Genomic DNA, 20,159 nt, shown 5'->3' on the forward strand with positions numbered 1-20,159 from the left:
ACTGTATTTGCGAAGGAATAGTTTTGTCAGCATATCTGAAAGTATGCAAACCAACTGCTGTGCTTTATATAAGAAGGTTTTAACTGACTATGATAAGATCCCCGTGCGTAGAACGGGCACACAGCTAGTTTTTATCTAAACCTTCTTAAAGAGCATAAAAAAACAAACAATTCAGTATATCAAAGTGTTTTTGTACGGTTATTGGTTACGGAGAAAACTAAAAAAATGGTAAATTTAAAATTCCCATGTTATTCTTTTGGAGAATATTGTAAAATGTTGTAGTTTGCTTGTTTATGGATATCTTTTGATCAAACTTGGCAAATATATTCATTTTATACTAAGCAATAATTATTTTACTTAAAACACACACTTTATTAGTTTCCTTGTAGTAGCAAACCTAGGTACTCGTTAAACCTAATGCTATTTAAATAGATCAATTGAAAATCAATTCAGCCAAATGGAAATTCGCTTAGGCGTCAGGTTTGCTGCAGCGGGGGTATTTTGTAATAATTTTAACTAGGAACACGATACATGAAAACAATAAAGTTAATAATAACCTCGTTTAATGAGGTTAGGTTTGATTGGAAAGGGATTATTGCCTGAGAATTAAGGAGACAAGGGACCGGATAAGCAGGCAATAGGCATACCTTAAAAAACTATGCCATCCCTCTTAACTTTACAAAAGAAAAAAAAAACACACACACACAAAGGAAAAACTTAATATTTCAAGGCAAATGGCCCTTTTTCCAACATCGGGAGTCCTTCACTGGTAAAGGAATCAGTGTTGCCAACACATTATGAATTTAAAAAAGAATATTTACAACTAAGTGGGTTTTGTTTTTATGTATACTCTAATTGAATATTGATTATTATTTACACGAGAGTCCAAGCCTGCGTTGGGTATGGAAATGGAAAGTGAAAAGGAATTTGTTTGTCGCAATATGTTAAGCGTTAAAATGATACATGGAAGAGATAATGCAGTAAGCTAAGTTTTCATCATAACAGAGTAATAGTTTAAACTCACTGTCATGGCCACTGTTGAGCAGATGTTCTCCAAGATCACAGCCAAACACTCGTTCCTTCAGGATCCCAGATTGTTTCAGTCTCCTACGGGATGGCCGGGACAGGATGAACGCCCGGAAGAACGCTATGAGCTTTCCATGTTTCCTGCATCACACAGAATAGCTTATGTTAGTGTATGGTGTAATAGTTTAGCTAAACATGTAATGTTATTAACTTCTGATTCTATATAAAGAGCAGGACACACACAAACGCAATGTGAATGGAAACAATTATTCCAGACAGCTCATAATAACAACGTCCGGAAGAGATTACAGGTCATCGTTCTTTTCAAGCCCATATATCACCTGTATATTAAAAAGCCGTCTGTGCTGTAAATTTTATTTCATTAGGACTGAATTTGGATAGCTTGAAAACTATTTTAAATCCACCCCAAAATCTTACAAAAATGAAAAAGAACAAGAAAATACTCCATTTAATCTGATTGAACATCAAACAGAATCTAACGGTCATCTTGGCATCTGTAATTATATATTCTTTTCTTTGCAATCATTCAACTTTGATTATTATGTATCAAAAGTGAAAAAAAGTTGAAAATTAATTGTGTGTCCGGTTTAAAAATTATTTAGGAGTGAGGACAGGACAGGTTTTTATAGGAGAGCTCTTGTCTAAGGTAATATAAGGGTAGAGCGGACGGCCACTGGAATCGCTTCTGCGCCAAATAAAACCCAGCATTAAACTTATTTGAAAAGCAGTACCTAAGAACAGGCTTGGTGGGGCCCTGTAGTGTGAGGGACTGATGCAGGTTGAGGTTGCGAGGCAACTTGTCTGTGATGACAGCTACGCAGTGGGAGGGGAAAAACCCCACCAGGAACCCCCGCTTGCCTCTCCACCACGCACTCTCCTCCGGCGGGGGCATGTCAATCACTGAGATCATGTCTCCAATCTGGCAAAACACATCAAATAAAACATTTTTTTACACAAAACCGTTACACTTAGATTTACAAGTAGATTCCCATGGGCAAAAAAAACAAAAAAAAAAAACAAAAACAAAAAAAACAGAATAACGAGTATTTTGCTGACAAGGTTTAAAAAAAAATTCTTCAATTTAGTTTTATTTTGACCAGAGTGGTTGTTTACTTACTAAACACCACCACTAAAGTCGGGTCAATTTAGTTACGTAAGTTGAGACTCACATCAAAGGATATCTCATCGGCGGCCACGGCTGTGTACTTCTTGATGCTGTAGGCCGCTGCCACAGCCGGAGTGTTGATTGGGCAGTTGTCTCCTTCCGTTACCAGCAATCTGCGACCTGCAACAAGTCAAGGTCAAAACTCAAAACTCTCATCCAGAACACACAGTAAAGAGGTTGATGTGAATGGAATAGAATCAGCCAAGGCAGCGTACTATGCCATGGTGGGAATCACAGGTACAACTAATTTGTTGGGGTGGCACCTCTGACAACAAATAAAATTCTGGTGGCTCAAGAGAAGGCTGAGGATATTTCCTGGCCTTAGCCCACAATAATAGAGGACCTAGAGACTACAGCTCTCGCCCACCTCACCACAAAATTCAGTAAGAGATCATCGTAAATCCTAAATTTCTTCACACTATACATAAAAAATCCAACAGCCAGTGTATTTAATCAAAAATATTTGAGAAAGTCAGTTTGGTATAAGATTGTGTAAATATAGTGAAGAAAAGATTGCCTCCCACAATGCATCCAACAAATGTGATCTGCTAGGCTTACCTCTGTTGTCCAGTTCTAGCCAACTGAGTACAGGTCCACAGTTGATCAGGTTGCCTGCGATGGTCGACAGTCTTGTAACATACGCAGACAGCAACTGTTCAACACCCTCCTGTCAATCACAACATACATTAGGGAGGTTTACTATGATAAGGTTAGTAACAAGAACTGTAGGAAAATTTGTGTTACCTTTTACACATTTAATTAAGGTGGACGAACTTGTACTTTTAGCAGGCTTAAAAAGTGCCCTAGGAATATTCCTCTGATCAGAATCAATATCTGAAACTGTGTTTAAATTAATTTTAAAGTTTACTCTAAAAAAACATACATACAATTTGGATTTGATTACTTATGATTTAAACCAAGAATTTTCATTACACTCTAATACTGATTTATTGTCAATTTTGTTCAACTTAAACATTTTGAAAATATCACCACAGCTAACCTTAAACATACTAGAACGACACAGGCCCTCAATCATACATTGGTACCCAATATCTTCGGATTTTTGATAGCTATAAATTTGAAACCAATGGAAATGTGTCCGTTCTATAATGTAATAACATTAATGAAAGCTATGTTCGGAAATGATGCATTCAGTATCAAAGCGGTCAAACTAAAGTTGACATGCAAGATTTTTACCATGACAATACCCGACTTCACACGGCAAATTGTACACAAGAACTCCTTCATTCATTTAAATGAGGTATGTTCCATTAACCAACCTACAGTCCAGATCTTGCTGTCAATAACTTTCACTTATTAAAAAAAAATATAAGTCTTGGTAGTACAACGCTTTGATGACGAAGAGCAGACGCAAGTGCATGTCGCCAAATGTCTAAGCTTGCAGGTGTAAAAATTTTCTGACAGCAAATTTCAAATATTTTTGTTTCAAACAATAATTGTCTCAATTAATTTGGCAGCTATGTAGAAAGGTAGTATTTTAGTTGCTCTTTGAAATGCATGTAATGCCACTTTTTGTTTTATTCTAACTTTATTTTATTCCACGTTCTTTGCTTTCTGAACAGCCCTAGACCTAAATAGACCAAACACATTACCTCAGAGTCTGGTGGTACTTGTGGAAGCTCAGTGAGATTGCTGAACTTGCGGTCGTAGATGCAGCGATGCAGCTGTTGGTCCAGCATGCGGAAGTTGTCGTACGTGCGTCGTAGCAGCCAAGACTGAGCCCCACTGGTCACTCGTACTGTCACCGCTTTACTGCTGCTGCCTTCTCCATCACACGGCTGTCTCAGGGACTCCTCCTCACACAGGGATATCTGTCAATGAACAAATAAATAATGACGATTGCTATGCAACAGTTTATAAGTTGTAGCACATAGAAGTAAGGTACAGACAGAGGAACCTTGCTTATGGAATGACCGTGTGCTTTCAGCCTTAAGTATGGTGTGCATGCAAGTGCGTACAAGCTAGGGCAATATACTTGTCACAAGCAAGGAAGACCCTGTGCCTTGTGCACTAGGAACTTCCGCAGGGTCTTCCTCCACCGTGAGTGTTAAAGTATGTGATGGCCAGGGGGAAAGGAGTGCTAAGGGGGTTATGAGAAATGACAGTGTAGAGTGCTTGATACCCCCATAAGTACCACATTGAATATTTCCTCTGTACGTTACTTCTCTGTGGTTACATACTGGTTTTGAAGACAACTTAAGTCACAATAAAACTTTAACTAAACGTGTAACTAAGGTATAAAGGGCATAAGTTAAAAAACATCAAAGGGAACATGTAATGACAAAGAAAACAGACACAATTTCTTCTAAGCCCTAAAAGAGTTTCTTAGATAGTATCTTTTAAACTACTGGCTGCCAGTGCCTAGGAAGGCCAATATACTATGCTGACTCTGAATAGGAGAAACTTTAACCTTACCCTCCGGAGGTAATAGCTTGGCTAACAAGTGGATATTTGTAGGACCTCATCATAGAAACACAGCCCCTCAGTCAGGTACTAAGGCTTCTAGAGTGTAAAGACTTTGTGAGCCATGCAGTTGATTATTAATTAAAAAAGATCTGCCATAAGTGAATCAACCATCATCAAAGGTGAATTATGATCATGACACTTCCACGCAAACACAAACTTCAAAGTCCACCACTTTATTTTGCATAACTCAACTCAGCCACTTATAGTAACAGTCAACCCACCTGTATGGAGCCCAGTTCCACATGCTCGTAGTGGAAGTGAGCGCACTCCTCTAGTTTGGGGAAGCGACTCCGACCCTCGGGAGACACTCCGGTGAGGTGATGTATCCTCACACTGCCTCCCCCTCCACTCTCCACCTCTCCGCACATCCCTCCCCCACCTCCTGTGATCTGTAACAGGTAAACACATGTAAACCACTGTAACACATAGGGGGAAGCAATCTTAAACTTCCAGGGATTACTGTTGAATTGGTAAAGTAATTTAACCATGTCCGACGTTTCAGATGCTTTACAGGATCTTTCAGGTGAACTACAGTTCAACTGGCACAGAGCTAAAATGGTTCTTTAAGACCAAGATTTAACAGTCTACTTTTACCATCGAAGCAAGATTGACTTTTTTTATCATTGCAATTCACTGTGGTGCTGAAGAGGTTAAAATTAGGGTCCCAGGTGCCAACAAGACCACGGTTTGGAACATTCCTAACAAACACACAAAAAGTGCGATTGGAGTAAGAAATCACAAAATAATTTGCTATTGAGGTTTACGCTATACAAGCTCCTAGTGAGGGTATATTCATGTACAAAAAGGTTATCTTTATTCTTACTGTTTAGAGTCTTGTTCTTGAAATTGTACTGAAATAAGTGGGCTGAAATAAGTGCATGCAAAAAAGATACAAGTAAAATAGCTTGAACTTTTCACAGGTTGACTTACAACGATGGTTACTGTAAAAAGATGAAGATATTAAACTGAAAAAAATTTATTATGAACCTTTATTTGGAATGAAAAAACAATGAACCTATATGTTTACAAATATTGTAAACGAACATATGTTAAATAAAATTCTTTTAACAGTTACAATACGATAATATTCAAGCACTCTGTGATTTAGGAGCCAAAAATAAATTTAATTCAATCATATAAGACATTCAAAACAGAAAATAGCTACAATGTAATATATTGAAGGTATCTATCACAAACAGCTATAAGCATAGAGTTTAAGAATAGGTACTAAATAAACCGTGTTTTTTAGGGTTCAACATAGAGTGATTTAGAAACCTCAAGAAATTGTATTTCCAACTAACCCACTCAGCCTTCCAAGTGGCAGTCACTACATCGCATTTCTCCAACACCCCACTTTTGCCACAATTGTCGACCGTAAACTGAAGTCGTCTGCTAGTGTACACGCCGTTATACTTGTCATGTACATCGCCCAAAACTCTGCGTGCAAACTCTACAGTTTGACTAACTCGCAAGCAACTTTTCCATTTCCCGATCGGAAAGTGCTCGTCCTCACAAAGTTTTTGACCTTTCGACCTCCTCAGGGAAGAATATTTGTTTTTGTTTTGCCACGAGTTGCCTTTCATGGGGAAACTTCTGCTTCGATGTACGCTGCAAGACTTTTTGACGTTGATTTCTGAACATTTATTCCAATCGCTCCCTTGTAATGCTATCAGTTCTACAAGAACTTCTTCCAATAAAGTTTTTGCCATTTTGTTTGTGCATTTGTCAATTTATCTCACAAAATTATGCAATTAAAATCAAAATCGGAAAACGTTTCTATCTCAAATCAAACCTAGTTATAACGCAATCTAAACAAAAACACTTAAGTAATTGATTCAAATCAATTCACTCCTACTAGAATATCCACTTAACAAAAACACTGACATTTAATTAACACCAATTCAACCTGACAAACCACAGACTGAAACACCACAATCTGAAGTAATTAATTTAAAACTGGATCTGATAAGCTGCTGAGAGTTTTAAACACAAACAACACTGCATAAAGAGCCAAACCAGCCTGGAACCACTATAGAAGCTACAGACACTACTGAGATAGTGGACCTAATGGGCCTATGGACCTCAGTTAAGCACTAAATGATGGCTTGACTGATAAGTGAATCTCAGCAATAATGTAGGTCAGTAATTACATTTTTCGATTTAATGGCAGAATCAACCACTGATTAGGTCAGAAAATTAGTTTAATGGTTCACTTCCTGAAGTATTTAGACTCTACATTATATAAACTTTTATGAGCACACATGACCTCTAATGTGTAATAGTAAATGTTAATTCTCATCAACCTAATGTGCTGAATACAATCAATTAAATGAATGTAGACATCATATAAATACTGTACTGAATTAATGGTAGCCTAAATGTATTGTATGATGAAAAAATGAATCATGCCTAGCGTCATTGACTATGCATCCTAGGACAAAAAAAAGTACTACAGTAGTAGCTTTACCTTTGTAGCTCTTTACAACATTATTACTACCGTAGGCTTAAAAACAACTCATCCTGTTGTTGAAATAGTTAGTTTTGCAAAATTTTAACTTTTCTTTGTAGAATGATTAAACTTCTCAATTAATTGTTTAATACTGTATTTTACTTGGGTTGTTGAAGTATTTATTTTTGCTGAATAAAATAAGTGAATTTGATTAATAATTTGAATAAAACAAATTATAAAGGAGAGCAATGAATTCTTTGATGGTCCACTTCGAGAAGTCCCGAGTAATCCAGTATGTGAATATTTGAGTACAAACTCCACGTATTTGGTACAGTTGTTATTCAAAGTTTAGACAAGTATAAAGTTTCCTCTAGTACAATTACACATAATTTTTAATATTCCATTAAATGCAATCTAGTTTGAAAATAAAATAACTATAGCCAGAGTTATCAGTTCTGACCCCCCTTCCACCCCCACTTCTAGAAATGTAACACAAAGTGGTGTTCTGTGTAGGACTGCCAATAACACAAGCTGCCCCAACACAAAGCAAGGTTTGTACAATATGACCAATATAACTCACAACCATCCGCTCTTCTTTATATTGCACTGAGAATCCAGACAATCACTCTTCTCTTGGTTAACACTGTAGTATATTAACCAAGATAAGATAATATTATAATAACAGAGGATGGATTACAATTAATTAATTACTTATCCATGCTTATAGCTGAAAACAATATTTTTTGGCCTACAGGCTTAAGGGGTTACAAAAAAACATTATTCAGAAATGTATTAAAAATTTATATCCAAAAATATCAAATGTTATTATTCTTACTGGACTGTTACAGAGTTAATAAAACAAATATTATTAAAAATTAAAATAGGAAAACTTGTTTGTCAACAAAACTGTTATTTAACACAAGATATTGTTTGCTGCATTATTTGTCTTACTAGTTTAAACTTTAACAAAGCCAATACTTATATGGATGGAACTAACAACATTAAAGCTATTGAACAAGCTGAAGAAGTACAATGGCTATTTAAATTGCCTGCCTTGAGGCAAGTCCTGTAGAAAAAGGTTGTCCCTAGCTTCATTCAACAGCTGATTACCAAGTCTAATCAGCTGATGAACCCTTCCTTCCACTCCCCTTTAACAGCTGTCACTTTACAACTCTACTTACACTTTTAATACACATTTAAAAATCTTAAATTTGTCAATGCAAAAAGATCCCTTGTTCAATATACTAGTGTGTTTAATCCAAATGAATTAAGATTGTTTCACTCTGTGAAAACCTAGCAAATAACTAATGCAGCTGACACCTAAGCTGCACCCTTGAATGGATGAGAAAAAAATTGAAATCTTTTGAAATCAAACGTATGGTATGGTAGGCTAAACCTTAATTTATCAATATCTTCTGGAAAAAACATTAAGCGTACAATAAGTATATCTAACAATTTTGACAACCAAAAGATGTTTTTTTCTAAAAAAAAAAATTATTTTGTAAAAGATCTGCTAACAAAATTTTAATTTAAACGAACAGTAAAAATTTCAATCTTTACTCGTGCAAACTAGCAACATAAGAAGCAAAATAAACAAAAATTCATCATATATAATCTGAACACTTTCAATAATAGCAACTCAATACCATTTGAACTCTTCTATTGTATGTATAAGTACTGATTTCCGACATCTTTAAACAAACAAGACTCAGCAAAACTCCACCCTATAAAGTCTAATGATTACTTGGCAATATAAGCAATATTTGAACTATAAATCAACTGTAAGAGAGGGTGGCAACACAATTAGCCTGGCAATGGAAACAAATGAGTCGAGAATATAGGGAGGTATTACAAGAAAATATTGTTTTTATTCCATTCTCGTTAATTTTCATTGGATAGTGCTGTAACAATGTTTATACTCGATTATGGGATGTTTTGTCTGTGTTTCGTAATGTACTACACGGTTATGGTTTGCAAGTATTATTTACATTTAATTAAAAACATGTAAGCTCTTATGTAGTACTGCTATAATACCCACATTATAAAATTGTTTTTATTTTATTTTTCATACTTCATATTTCTGATTTTGTTTGCATAAGTAATGCATAATATTTTTCTATAAATATGTTATAAAGGAAAGGGTAAACAAGGCAAATCTGATTATCTTTGTAAAAAATATACGATGATTACGTATTCAAAACCTAAACTAAATTACGTTCCATGATTTTCTTAACGTTCCTTTTGTGATTCGTTTTCATTCAAGAAATTTGACTTTCTGGCACCGAGAAAACTTTATTGTACTATTTTAAGTAGGGTTCAAGAAGAGTTTCTTCCCAGAAGATCATGTTTAAAAATCATCTTACTTAAAAAAAATACATTTCACGAAAAAAAGAGAAGTACCTATCCCTGTATTGAATATCCCTTCACTAAAAGCATCAGCGATATCTTTCACACCCCAACTACAAACATCTAATCTCAATTAAATCCCATACCAGTACAATGGATTTTTTGGGGAGCGAGCTGGTATAGTGGTTAGAGCGCGGGACTACGGTTCCTGGGGTCCCGGGTTCAAATCCCGCCAAATCACCAATGGATTTTATCTAAGTGATAATGCCGTAACCCCTAGGTCTAGCCTGAAGTAATGTGCCAAACAATTCCAAGCTTGTACCTAGCGTCCTAGGGAAAAAGGACTATGGATTTTATAGGGTCTACATAGGCGAAATTGACACATGTTAACAAACTACAACCACCATCACTGAGAGCAGTTATGTAACGATTAATAACAGGGGTTTGCGAGACACTTAATCATCTTGATGGCAACAAACTGACACCACGATGATGGAAAAGGGAGAGGAAGGGAAATGCTACATTTTCTGCTCACACCCTTACACCACTTCCTGCTGCAATTTCCTCAACACAAACTTCATTATTATATTGATTCTGCATCAAAATACAAAATGAATCGAGATGTACTCGTTTCGTGAAAATCACCATGGGTTTTATCTACTAAAAAACTTCATGGAAATAATTTAAAAGTTCATTTTTCATGTCTGCCTACCCTACCTCAGTACCTGAGTCACGATAAAATAAGGCTTAACTTTTTAAATTGGTACTTTCATATTATAACCGACCACACCGACAAATCAACTTCCAAATACGATTTTAGTATAAATAATTAGTTAAAATAACAACATTTTCCTAACCTATGGGTTTTATTTTACCAATTTAAGTGTGGTCAGTATAATACGAAAGTACCTACCTTAAATTTTAGCAATAGTTAAGAAACAAATTGTTCTTGCATACTAATCAACAACACATTAATACATTTAAAAAAAAGTACCTAGATATAATTATACTATTTTATGAATTAAATTTAACTATAAAATTCAACAATCTATATATAAACTTGATCAAAAAGTGCAACACTGCACCCAAAAAATTAATATGTTTTTCGGCAAAAAGATTAAGATAGTGCAAAATCTTTGTAACAAAATAATTGAAAACACGAGATACCCCACTGTGAAAATCATTTAACATTTTTAATACATAACTTTATTTACTCATTATTAATGCGACGAAAAGAGACCAGAGTTGGAGCATTCATAAGAATCACGTAATATAAAAATGACGTTTTAAACACAAAATAAAAATACAAAAAACCCATGCTGCGTAGAATATTGTTGACATAATCAAGGCGACCGCATTCCCAGTCCCTTGCAGATCGTACACCGTGGTTGGCGGTTTGCCAAAGCAAGTTCAGTTCATTGATTCCAACCGCACTGTCTTCGACCACAATCTACAGCTTGTAGTTCTACCATAGTTCTACAGTACATTCCAGTACAACTTACGTAGATGATCTGTTTAATTACTGTTACTTTCAGTACGTTTCAAGAAAAATCCATATTAAACACCTTACGATGTTTATACTGTAACTGTTTTCGGAAAGGCTATGTGAAACAGCTGATGTGAAAGCTGGAACCAATCAGCTGTTAGTTAAATTCATTGAAATACTCTTTCAACTCTCAGCACACCAATAGCCTGTATTTTTTGTAGTGGTTAACTGAATTGTTGCATTGTTGCCGTTGCTTAGCAACCAGAACGACGAATTTCATATCAGTTTGCCATAGATCAAATGTATTATATCAATCGTTGTATCATTTATAGTTTATTTTATTTATTTGTTTATTGGTAAACTGAATTGTGTTGAAGATTGGATTTTTCACTAGGGTTTATTATTTATTGTACAGCATCATAAAATGAATAGTTTAGCTTTGTGTAAATACAACCTAATTATGAATTTACAATATAATATTTTTGGACGAGTATAATCGTAATTCATGTTTTAGTCTGACTTTCTTAATTTGTAGTTTTTTGCTAAGGTTAGATGCGCATAGTTTTTCATACAGATATCACTAAGTTTACATAAATCTTACTCAAAATTTGAAATCTGCAAGCTAGACAAAAATAAATGAGTAAGTAATTGATGCAATCTAATTCGTTTGAAAATTCCCAATCAAGGATATACTGTAGTAGGCTACGTACGTTTGGTACTAATACATCGAGTACAACATCAACGAAACAACCAAAGGCATGCGATTCCGAACGAACAAGTCACCAACTGACAACAAAGAAGTCACTTAACATTTCACACGCCATTGAAGGTATGCACTCTGCACTGATTCGGATCTGCAATGCGCGATGCACATGATGCACATGTGCAGTGTGCACGAACATAGGTGAGAGGTGGGAAGTTACGAAACATCTGGTGTGGTGCTAGTACAATGGACGGCCTTGCCCTACTGTGTGGCCTTTAAACTTTAAATGCCATCACCTGTAAGCCCTTTCAGCTGACGATGACGTAATCAACACTAATGACGTAGGGAGAGCCGGCTGCTGTTTGAAACTGTTGATTTGGAATGCTTAATTAGGCCTAAAAGTTAAAACACAGGTATTAATTGTATCTCACCCACAGCCCTGAATAGTCCATTTTGATTTTAAAATAAATCGGATGAATGCAATTTAAATTAGAAATAAACTTTCCTCTTGTAGGTCTTTTTGTACGCATAAATGATTATAAACTTTCGGGAGGACGTTGATTTACACACTTTTTCACGATCGCATTCCAATAATTTGTGTAAGTTTATTATGAGCGCATATGTAACAAATGCTATTGTGTGATAAAAGGAACAAAACAATAGTAAAATAAGTGAACGATTTATGTTATTAATTGTGGCAATTTGTGATAATCAATAGGTTATGTTAAGTCTAAATAGTAGTTTTGGTACCTCCTATAAGCCCTGTACTAATTCTCTAGCATGAAAGAAAGAGCATAACAAATGTACAAACGGAATACTGTAGTAAATACTTAAACTGCTCCAAAACTCTAAACTACCTTAATTTTCACGTCATTTAGTTTTCCCCAATGTGATGTGAATTTGAATCTCCCAGTGAACACCCAACAAATTTGCATGCGCGATACTCAACCCTGTTTGATCAAGGGTGGGGGGTGGATGGTAGCAACCGTGTAATTAAACTATGACTGGCTGATTATGCAGCCCCCACACAGCCAACAGCATCATGGTTAAATGAGTGAACAAACATTGCCTTCAGCAGGTTGAGGCAAATACACAATTTAACCCTCACGAACGATTTCGGTTATTCAAACTGAGAAAAAAGTTTACAAAAACTTAAAACGTAAAATGTTTCTTTAGAGCCAATCTGTAAAAAAACTATTGAAATTGGTAATGTACTTAGAACTTGACTTTGAAACCTATTTGATTAAGCATTAAGCCAATTGATAATTTTACAATCAGATTATTTTCAGTATGTACTTTACATTACGTACATAATCTATCATTGCAGAGACTCACATAGGAAGGGAAACTTCTTATTCCATATAACATCACAAAGAAGACAGACGTATAAAATACTAGTGGAATAAATTGGAAAATACTGATGGACTAGTGGTAGAACGCGATACTTAGGTCCCTGATGTCCTGGGTTCAAATCCCAGCCATTAACCAATGGATTTCAGTGGGTCGCAGCCCCTAAACCTAGCCTTAAGTAATGTGAAAAACAATTTTAAGTTAAATGCTAGCTAGTGTTCTACAAACAAGAAGGCTATTGCAAACTCTTGTCAACTACTGAAGATCAATTCAACTCAACTCACAACAGATAGTTGTGAAGTTGGATAGCTTGGACTTGTGGACATTTATTGCTGTCTGCGACCTTACAACTAAAACTAGTTCTACATTACGACACTTGTATTATGACACAAACACACGTCATCACTGACATGACTAATTTGTTGCACATTGATTTATATAACAAATATTGATTGAACACATCAAATTCATCTAAAGACTAAATATAAACCAGTTTTTAATAAAAAATCGTCGTAGTTGATGTGAACCACCAACATATTGCGCTGATCTAAATCGGTGATTTCTATCGAATACACACTTTTTTACCAAGTCAAAGTAATGGAATGACTTATTGTGAGCAATAGCAACTGTATGACCCATCAACTTGGTCAGCAACAACAAATAAGGAAAAAAAGAATTTCAGACCCTAGCGCGCTCTGTGACTGGCTCACATAACAAAATGTTTATTTTTTCTTTATAATTGGCGACGGTTGGTCTATATATATGGGATGTCTACTTTAATATCTAATAGTCAATGGTGTTATCCTAAACTGCGAAATTGTATTATTATTTACTCTACTAATTTTAACCAGCCAACATTTTATAAGTGGTCAAACTAATCGGTGGTTAAAATCTGTAAAAACAAAATAAAACTGGTACACAAGTTCATTTGTACGGAAGGAATTGTGGACAAGAGACACGATTACTATACAACGAAAGACTCTAAGATTTCAATTTAAGATTTACGAGAAGGTTTAACAATAAACCTCTGGGCAACATCTTTACAATATCATCAAGACCAAATCCTTTCCTCTCAAGTTTTTAACAATACAATACAAAACAGTTGCAGATATTCAACTCGGTGATCACTGGGTGATAATACGTTTTGTTTAACCCTTCTGCATATTGTATCCATATTGATTATGTGCTTGGTCATAAAATGAGAAAAGTTCTCCTTTTATTTATAGTTCAAGATTGATTTCCCGGTTTTGGGATTCAAGAGTACAACAACCACTTAATAATAATATGATTTAGTGGAGGAAATCGAAAATACCCCCGCCACAGATAACCTGCAGACTAAGCTAATTTAAATTTGTCTTATTAGATGTTAACTAAAACATTTCCATGGACATTACATCTACCTAGTTAATCCACTCTACACATTCAAGCCAAATTCCACCAAATCGAACAAAAATTACTTTTAAAAGTTATCGTTTTTGCGGACACATCTCGTACAGTGCATACAAACCATTTGAACTTAGTGTTTTTGGCTTCTGGGGACATCAAAACGAAAAAGGTAAATCGATCCCTGGCTTAGATTTTTACCATGAGACCTACGGTGATAGCTTATTCCCTATATGGGCAATCCGCTAAAACGTTCTCCTACCTCAGACACCTTTCCTTTCCCAACAATAGCTTTGAAGGGCTCCGAACCATACATCTCTCAACCTCAAGTAAACACTCGGGAAATAAATTTTGTCTTTCGCGGGACCAACACACACATCCAATGTGAGTTTGTGTGTGTGAATCTCGTGACCTTGACCTCTGACGTCACACTAGCGTGGGCAACGTGTTGGGAGATACGCTCACGCTAACTAATCCAAATTACACACAGCCTCGCCCGCGCCCCAACAAGCCCGGCAACGGCAACACGTTATAATCTTAGGCGGAGTTTGAGCCAACTATTGCTAACTTGTGTGAGTTTAACTAACTATTCCTAACTATTGCTACCAAAGGGTGTTTGTCCTAAGGCTCTAAGCTCGGGATCGTTTTAGCGAATTTAGGGAATAAGCTATTACCGTGGTACTCATGGTAAGACCTGGACGCGGGACCGATTTTTTTCGTTTTGAGGTCCCTAGAGGCCAAAAACACCATCCGTTCAAATTCATATATATATATATATATATATATATATATATATATATATATATATATGTCCGTCAGCACGATAACTCGAGCAAAAATGATCCGATTTTGATGAAATTTGGTACAAACGTGTAAACGTACGTTTATTCGAACGAGTTTGCGATCCAGCATGATTGGACCATGGGAACGGGGGTTTACGGGGGGTTTTATGGGGTAAAAATAGGTTTTTCCCATTTTTGACCCAAAAAACATAAAATTTAGCAATTTCTTTCCAAACCATTTTGTAGAGCTTAAAAAAACAAATAATTTAGTATATTGAAGCGTTATTATGCGCCTAATGGTTACGGAGAAAATTCCAAAAAATTGTAAATTTAAAATTCCCATGTTATTCTTATGGAGAATAAGTAAACTGTTGTAGTTTGCTTGTTTGTGAACATATTTTGATCAAATTTGGAAAATGTTTTTATTTCTTACTAACTATTCACATTTTACAAAAAAAAAACAGTTTTACCCTCCCTGATGCAGCAAACCTAAGTACTTGAATTCTATTTAAATCAAGAATAAATGTTATATTTTTAAGTAGACATTTCAGTGTAAATCCAATCAGTCAAATGGAAATTCGCTTAGTCTGCAGGTTTGCTGCGGCGGGGGTATTTCACATTACTTCAGGCTAGAAATGGTTGCGGCATCACTTAGATTTGGCGGGATTTGAACCGGGATCTCAGAAACCGAAGTCCCGCGCTACAACTAGACCAGCCTCGATTCTCTACCAAATGTTGGAATCACACAACGTAGCAACAATGTTACAAAAATAGTGGTAATGCTTATACTAGAACACATTATTTACCTTGTCAATTTAAAAAATTTTGAATACCTTACAGGAGGAACAAAAGTGACGTAAAACTTGATTCTATTCCAAAAGTGTGCCAAACAGTTATAAACCAGTAGAATGATACTCATAAAACACAGTGTTCTCTAGTATTTTGTCGAAATTGATGCGTACACCCTCAAATTGACTGGGTAGAGTAGTTATAGTGCTAGCCAAGTGATATCGTAACTAAATCCAGAGATCATTTGGCATATGTGCTACTAATTAATTGTATTATCTATGTTGATGTTTGAAGGCGTTGAAAGGGCTTTGAAAGGGCTTTGAAAAGGCTTGAAAAATAAAATTAAGAAACTTAAACAGAAAACATAAAAATATTCCATTTAGGCATAAATAATCAAAACTGTTTAAACGCATAGCTCACAACGTACAATAGATACTATAGACACACATATCAGTAGGGGTGGATCAGCAAGGAACTCACCATCATTAATGTTGCAAGCTCAGATAGTAGACACAGGTGTATAGTGTGTGTAGGGCCAATACCCGTTATAGCTCCACCTCATTACATGTACATTACGTTGTAACCCGCCAACGCTGTTACTGTGTTACTACCCTTGCATAGCTCACAACGTACAATGGATACAATAGGCACACATCAGTAGGGGTAGGATCAGCAAGGGACTCGCGATCATTAATGTTGCAAGCTCAGACAGTAGACACAGGTGTATAGTGTGTGTAGGGCCAATACCCGTTATAGCTCCACCTCATTACATGTACATTACGTTGTAACCCGCCAACGCTGTTACTGTGTTACTACCCTTGCATAGCTCACAACGTACAATGGATACAATAGGCACACATCAGTAGGGGTAGGATCAGCAAGGGACTCGCGATCATTAATGTTGCAAGCTCAGACAGTAGACACAGGTGTATAGTGTGTGTAGGGCCAATACCCGTTATAGCTCCACCTCATTACATGTACATTACGTTGTAACCCGCCAACGCTGTTACTGTGTTACTACCCTTGCATAGCTCACAACGTACAATAGATACAATAGTCACACATCAGTAGGGGTGGATCAGCAAGGGACTCGCGATCATTAATGTTGCAAACTCAGATAGCAGACACAGGTGTATAGTGTGTGTAGGGCCAATACCCGTTATAGCTCCACCTCATTACATGTACATTACGTTGTAACCCACCAACGCTGTTACTATGTTACTACCCTTGCACAGCTCACAACGTGCAATAGATACAATGGGCACACATCAGTAGGGGACAGGGGTGGATCAGCAAGGGACTCGCCATCATTAATGTTGCAAGCTCAGACAGTAGACACAGGTGTATAGTGTGTGTAGGGCCAATACCCGTTATAGCTCCACCTCATTACATGTACATTACGTTGTAACCAGCCAACGCTGTTACTATGTTACTACCCTTGCATAGCTCACAACGTACAATGGATACAATAGGCACACATCAGTAGGGGTAGGATCAGCAAGGGACTCGCGATCATTAATGTTGCAAGCTCAGACAGTAGACACAGGTGTATAGTGTGTGTAGGGCCAATACCCGTTATAGCTCCAACTTAATTACATGTACATTACATTGTCCCACCAACGCTGTTACTATGTTACCGTGTTACCGCCCTTGCCTCGTTAACATTTTAGTGAATGAATATTTTACAAAATTTTGTATCAGCAAACTGAAACATACTTTCTCTCATTAGCTTGTCAACAACCCTTATAAGCAGTGGAAGTAACTATGATATATTTATAGGTAAAATTACAAAAATTGCAACAACTTTTGAACCGTGCTCTGTACAACATTGGGGGTTATGCAATTTCGTTTAGAGTTACAAGGATCACAACATACTACATTTCAATAAAAATCATTGGAGCCATTTTTCTGAAAATCCGATTTTCTGTTATTTTATGAGTTTTTAAGGTAAAAAAACCCCATTAAAAATCGTGCATTTGCTACTTCAGTTAAAATTAGGTCAGGTTGTCAAACAAGCTACGTGTTTTTCATTTTCCCAACATGTCTATCCATCAGTTTATCGGTTTCTAAGCTCATGAGCTGGTAAATACAAAATGATGCGGAGATATTTTGCAAACGTTACGAGCATAACTATATTTAAATCGATAAGTGGCATGAAATTCAAATAGTGCAAAATTACTCAAAATTTTAAACACGTAAATACATTCAACAAAAGAGTATTGAAAACAATGTTCAGCAGATCATTAAAACACATCACAACATAGTCGTGCGAAACGCAGTCTCGGCAAGCTTCATTCATTCCTTTGCAATCACGGTTTTCGAGAGAGAACAATAGGCTTTCATTTGAGCTCGCAGATTTGCAACACAAAGCAATTTCGCTGATATTGCAGCATAACACTGCACGGGGTATTTAAATTCTCGGTCATGAAATAGTTTTCATTGCTATGCCTTGATGCACCAGGCTACCTAGATCTAAAAATACCCCCGCCGCAGCCAACCTGCCGACTAAGCGAATTTCCATTTGTCTGAATTGATTTTCAGTTAAATATATTTTTATAACATGAGGTTTAACGAGTACCTAGGTTTGCTGCTACAAGGAAACTAATAAAGTGTGTTTTTGAGTAAAATATTGATAACTTAGTACAAAATAAATAAATTTGCCAAGTTTGATCAAAATATATCCATAAACAAGCAAACTACAACATTTGACAATATTCTCCATAAGAATAACATGGGAATTTTAAATTTACAATTTTTTTAATTTTCTCCGTTACTAATAATCAAACAAAAATACTTTTATATACTAAATTATTTGTTTTTTTAAGCTCTTTAAAAAGGTCTAAAGAGAAATCGGGAAATTTTGTGTTTTGAGGGTCAAAAGTGAGAAAACCCAATTTTTACCCCATAAAACGTAAAGCCCCGTTCCCATGGTCCGATCGTGCTGGTTCGCGAACTCATTCAAGTTTATCCCGCTTTACACCTTTAAACCAAATTTCATCAAAATCGGACAAAAATTACTCAAGTTATCGCGTTCACGGACGTATATATATATATATATATATATATATATATATAAAAGTCTATATATATATATATTTATATATACATATATAAAAATTTGAACGAATGGTGTTTTTGGCCTCTGGGGACATCAAAATGAAAAAGTAAATCGGTCCCGGGTCTAGGTCTTACCGTGCCACCTACGGTAATAGCTACTTCCCTATAGGGAAATTCGCTAATATGTTATGTTGTACATAATATACAATACCTGATTGTCTTTAATGTCAAGTAATGTTAAGTATTGTAATTATCGTTATCAGTTGATGGGAATGCCACCTAGATGCGTATTTAACCCAAATATGAGTGAAGGATGAGTGTAGAGTGAAGTAAATGAGCTTTGTAGCTTACTGACTAAGATCAGCTGATTCATTAGTCAGGACCATTAAAAGCCCAATGATCAAGGACAGCTGGGTCCATTTTCAAACCATCAAACAGCTACACACTTTTTTCAGGATCGAATCGGTGACCTTTTGATTTTGCTATAGGCCTTAACTAACGAAAAGCTGCAACCGCTTGAACACCTCTTGGTCTGTTTAGTTTGTTTTGACAAAGTTATAACAAACGAAACGTTAGAATCAATAACACGATATTTAAATTAGTGGATTATTTGTGCAGTAGATAAAGTTTATTCAATGAAATATTCAATTTCAAACATCGACAAACAACAAATAACAGTTACTGCAAGACATAAAGTATATTTATTAATCTAAACGTAAAATCTTGATTACAAGTCTCTAATGGGGAATTCTCAAACAAAACTTGTTATCAAGGTTACTTCTTATCGAGGTCCCCAATAGTACATGTAGTAAAGGGCAAGAGTAAATGATGAAACGTTCATTGCGACTGGAACACTGATGGCCCCGTACCTTTCTATCATCCACGCTGCTTGAATTGAATTTAGGATAGATTGTTTTTGAACTTATTGAAGTGCATCGGCGGATTCAACTTCTCTTTAAGAATAAGAAGAAAGAAAACTCAGTAAAAGATTTCATATAATCTAAAAAAAATAACTCAAGACTCCTAAGTGAATCTGGGACATTACTGGAGGATTCGTTTCAAGAAGGAAATAATCGTCATTTGCCTACGTGATGTTCCAGTCTATGATTTGTACG

General features: G+C 35.9%; 1 protein-coding gene across 4 annotated transcripts in view; it reads right to left on the reverse strand.

Moving 5' to 3' along the window:
* The window catches only part of LOC128983900 (GTPase-activating protein CdGAPr), a 131,993-nt gene that overhangs the window by 26,578 nt on the left and 85,256 nt on the right, over positions 1-20,159 (reverse strand). For all 4 annotated transcript variants that reach the window (XM_054403159.1, XM_054403160.1, XM_054403157.1 and 1 more), the window contains exons 3-8: positions 4,921-5,088; positions 3,826-4,044; positions 2,771-2,879; positions 2,217-2,332; positions 1,779-1,966; positions 1,025-1,167 (exon numbers count right to left, since the gene is read on the reverse strand). In XM_054403159.1, the coding sequence (XP_054259134.1) occupies positions 1,025-1,167; positions 1,779-1,966; positions 2,217-2,332; positions 2,771-2,879; positions 3,826-4,044; positions 4,921-5,088 (943 nt within the window). The remainder of the gene's footprint in view (positions 1-1,024; positions 1,168-1,778; positions 1,967-2,216; positions 2,333-2,770; positions 2,880-3,825; positions 4,045-4,920; positions 5,089-20,159) is intronic.

This window comes from Macrosteles quadrilineatus, unplaced genomic scaffold, assembly GCF_028750875.1.
Source record: "Macrosteles quadrilineatus isolate MER2022 unplaced genomic scaffold, UCM_ALF_1.0 Scaffold_2__2_contigs__length_208266976, whole genome shotgun sequence".
Lineage (NCBI taxonomy): Eukaryota > Metazoa > Arthropoda > Insecta > Hemiptera > Cicadellidae > Macrosteles > Macrosteles quadrilineatus.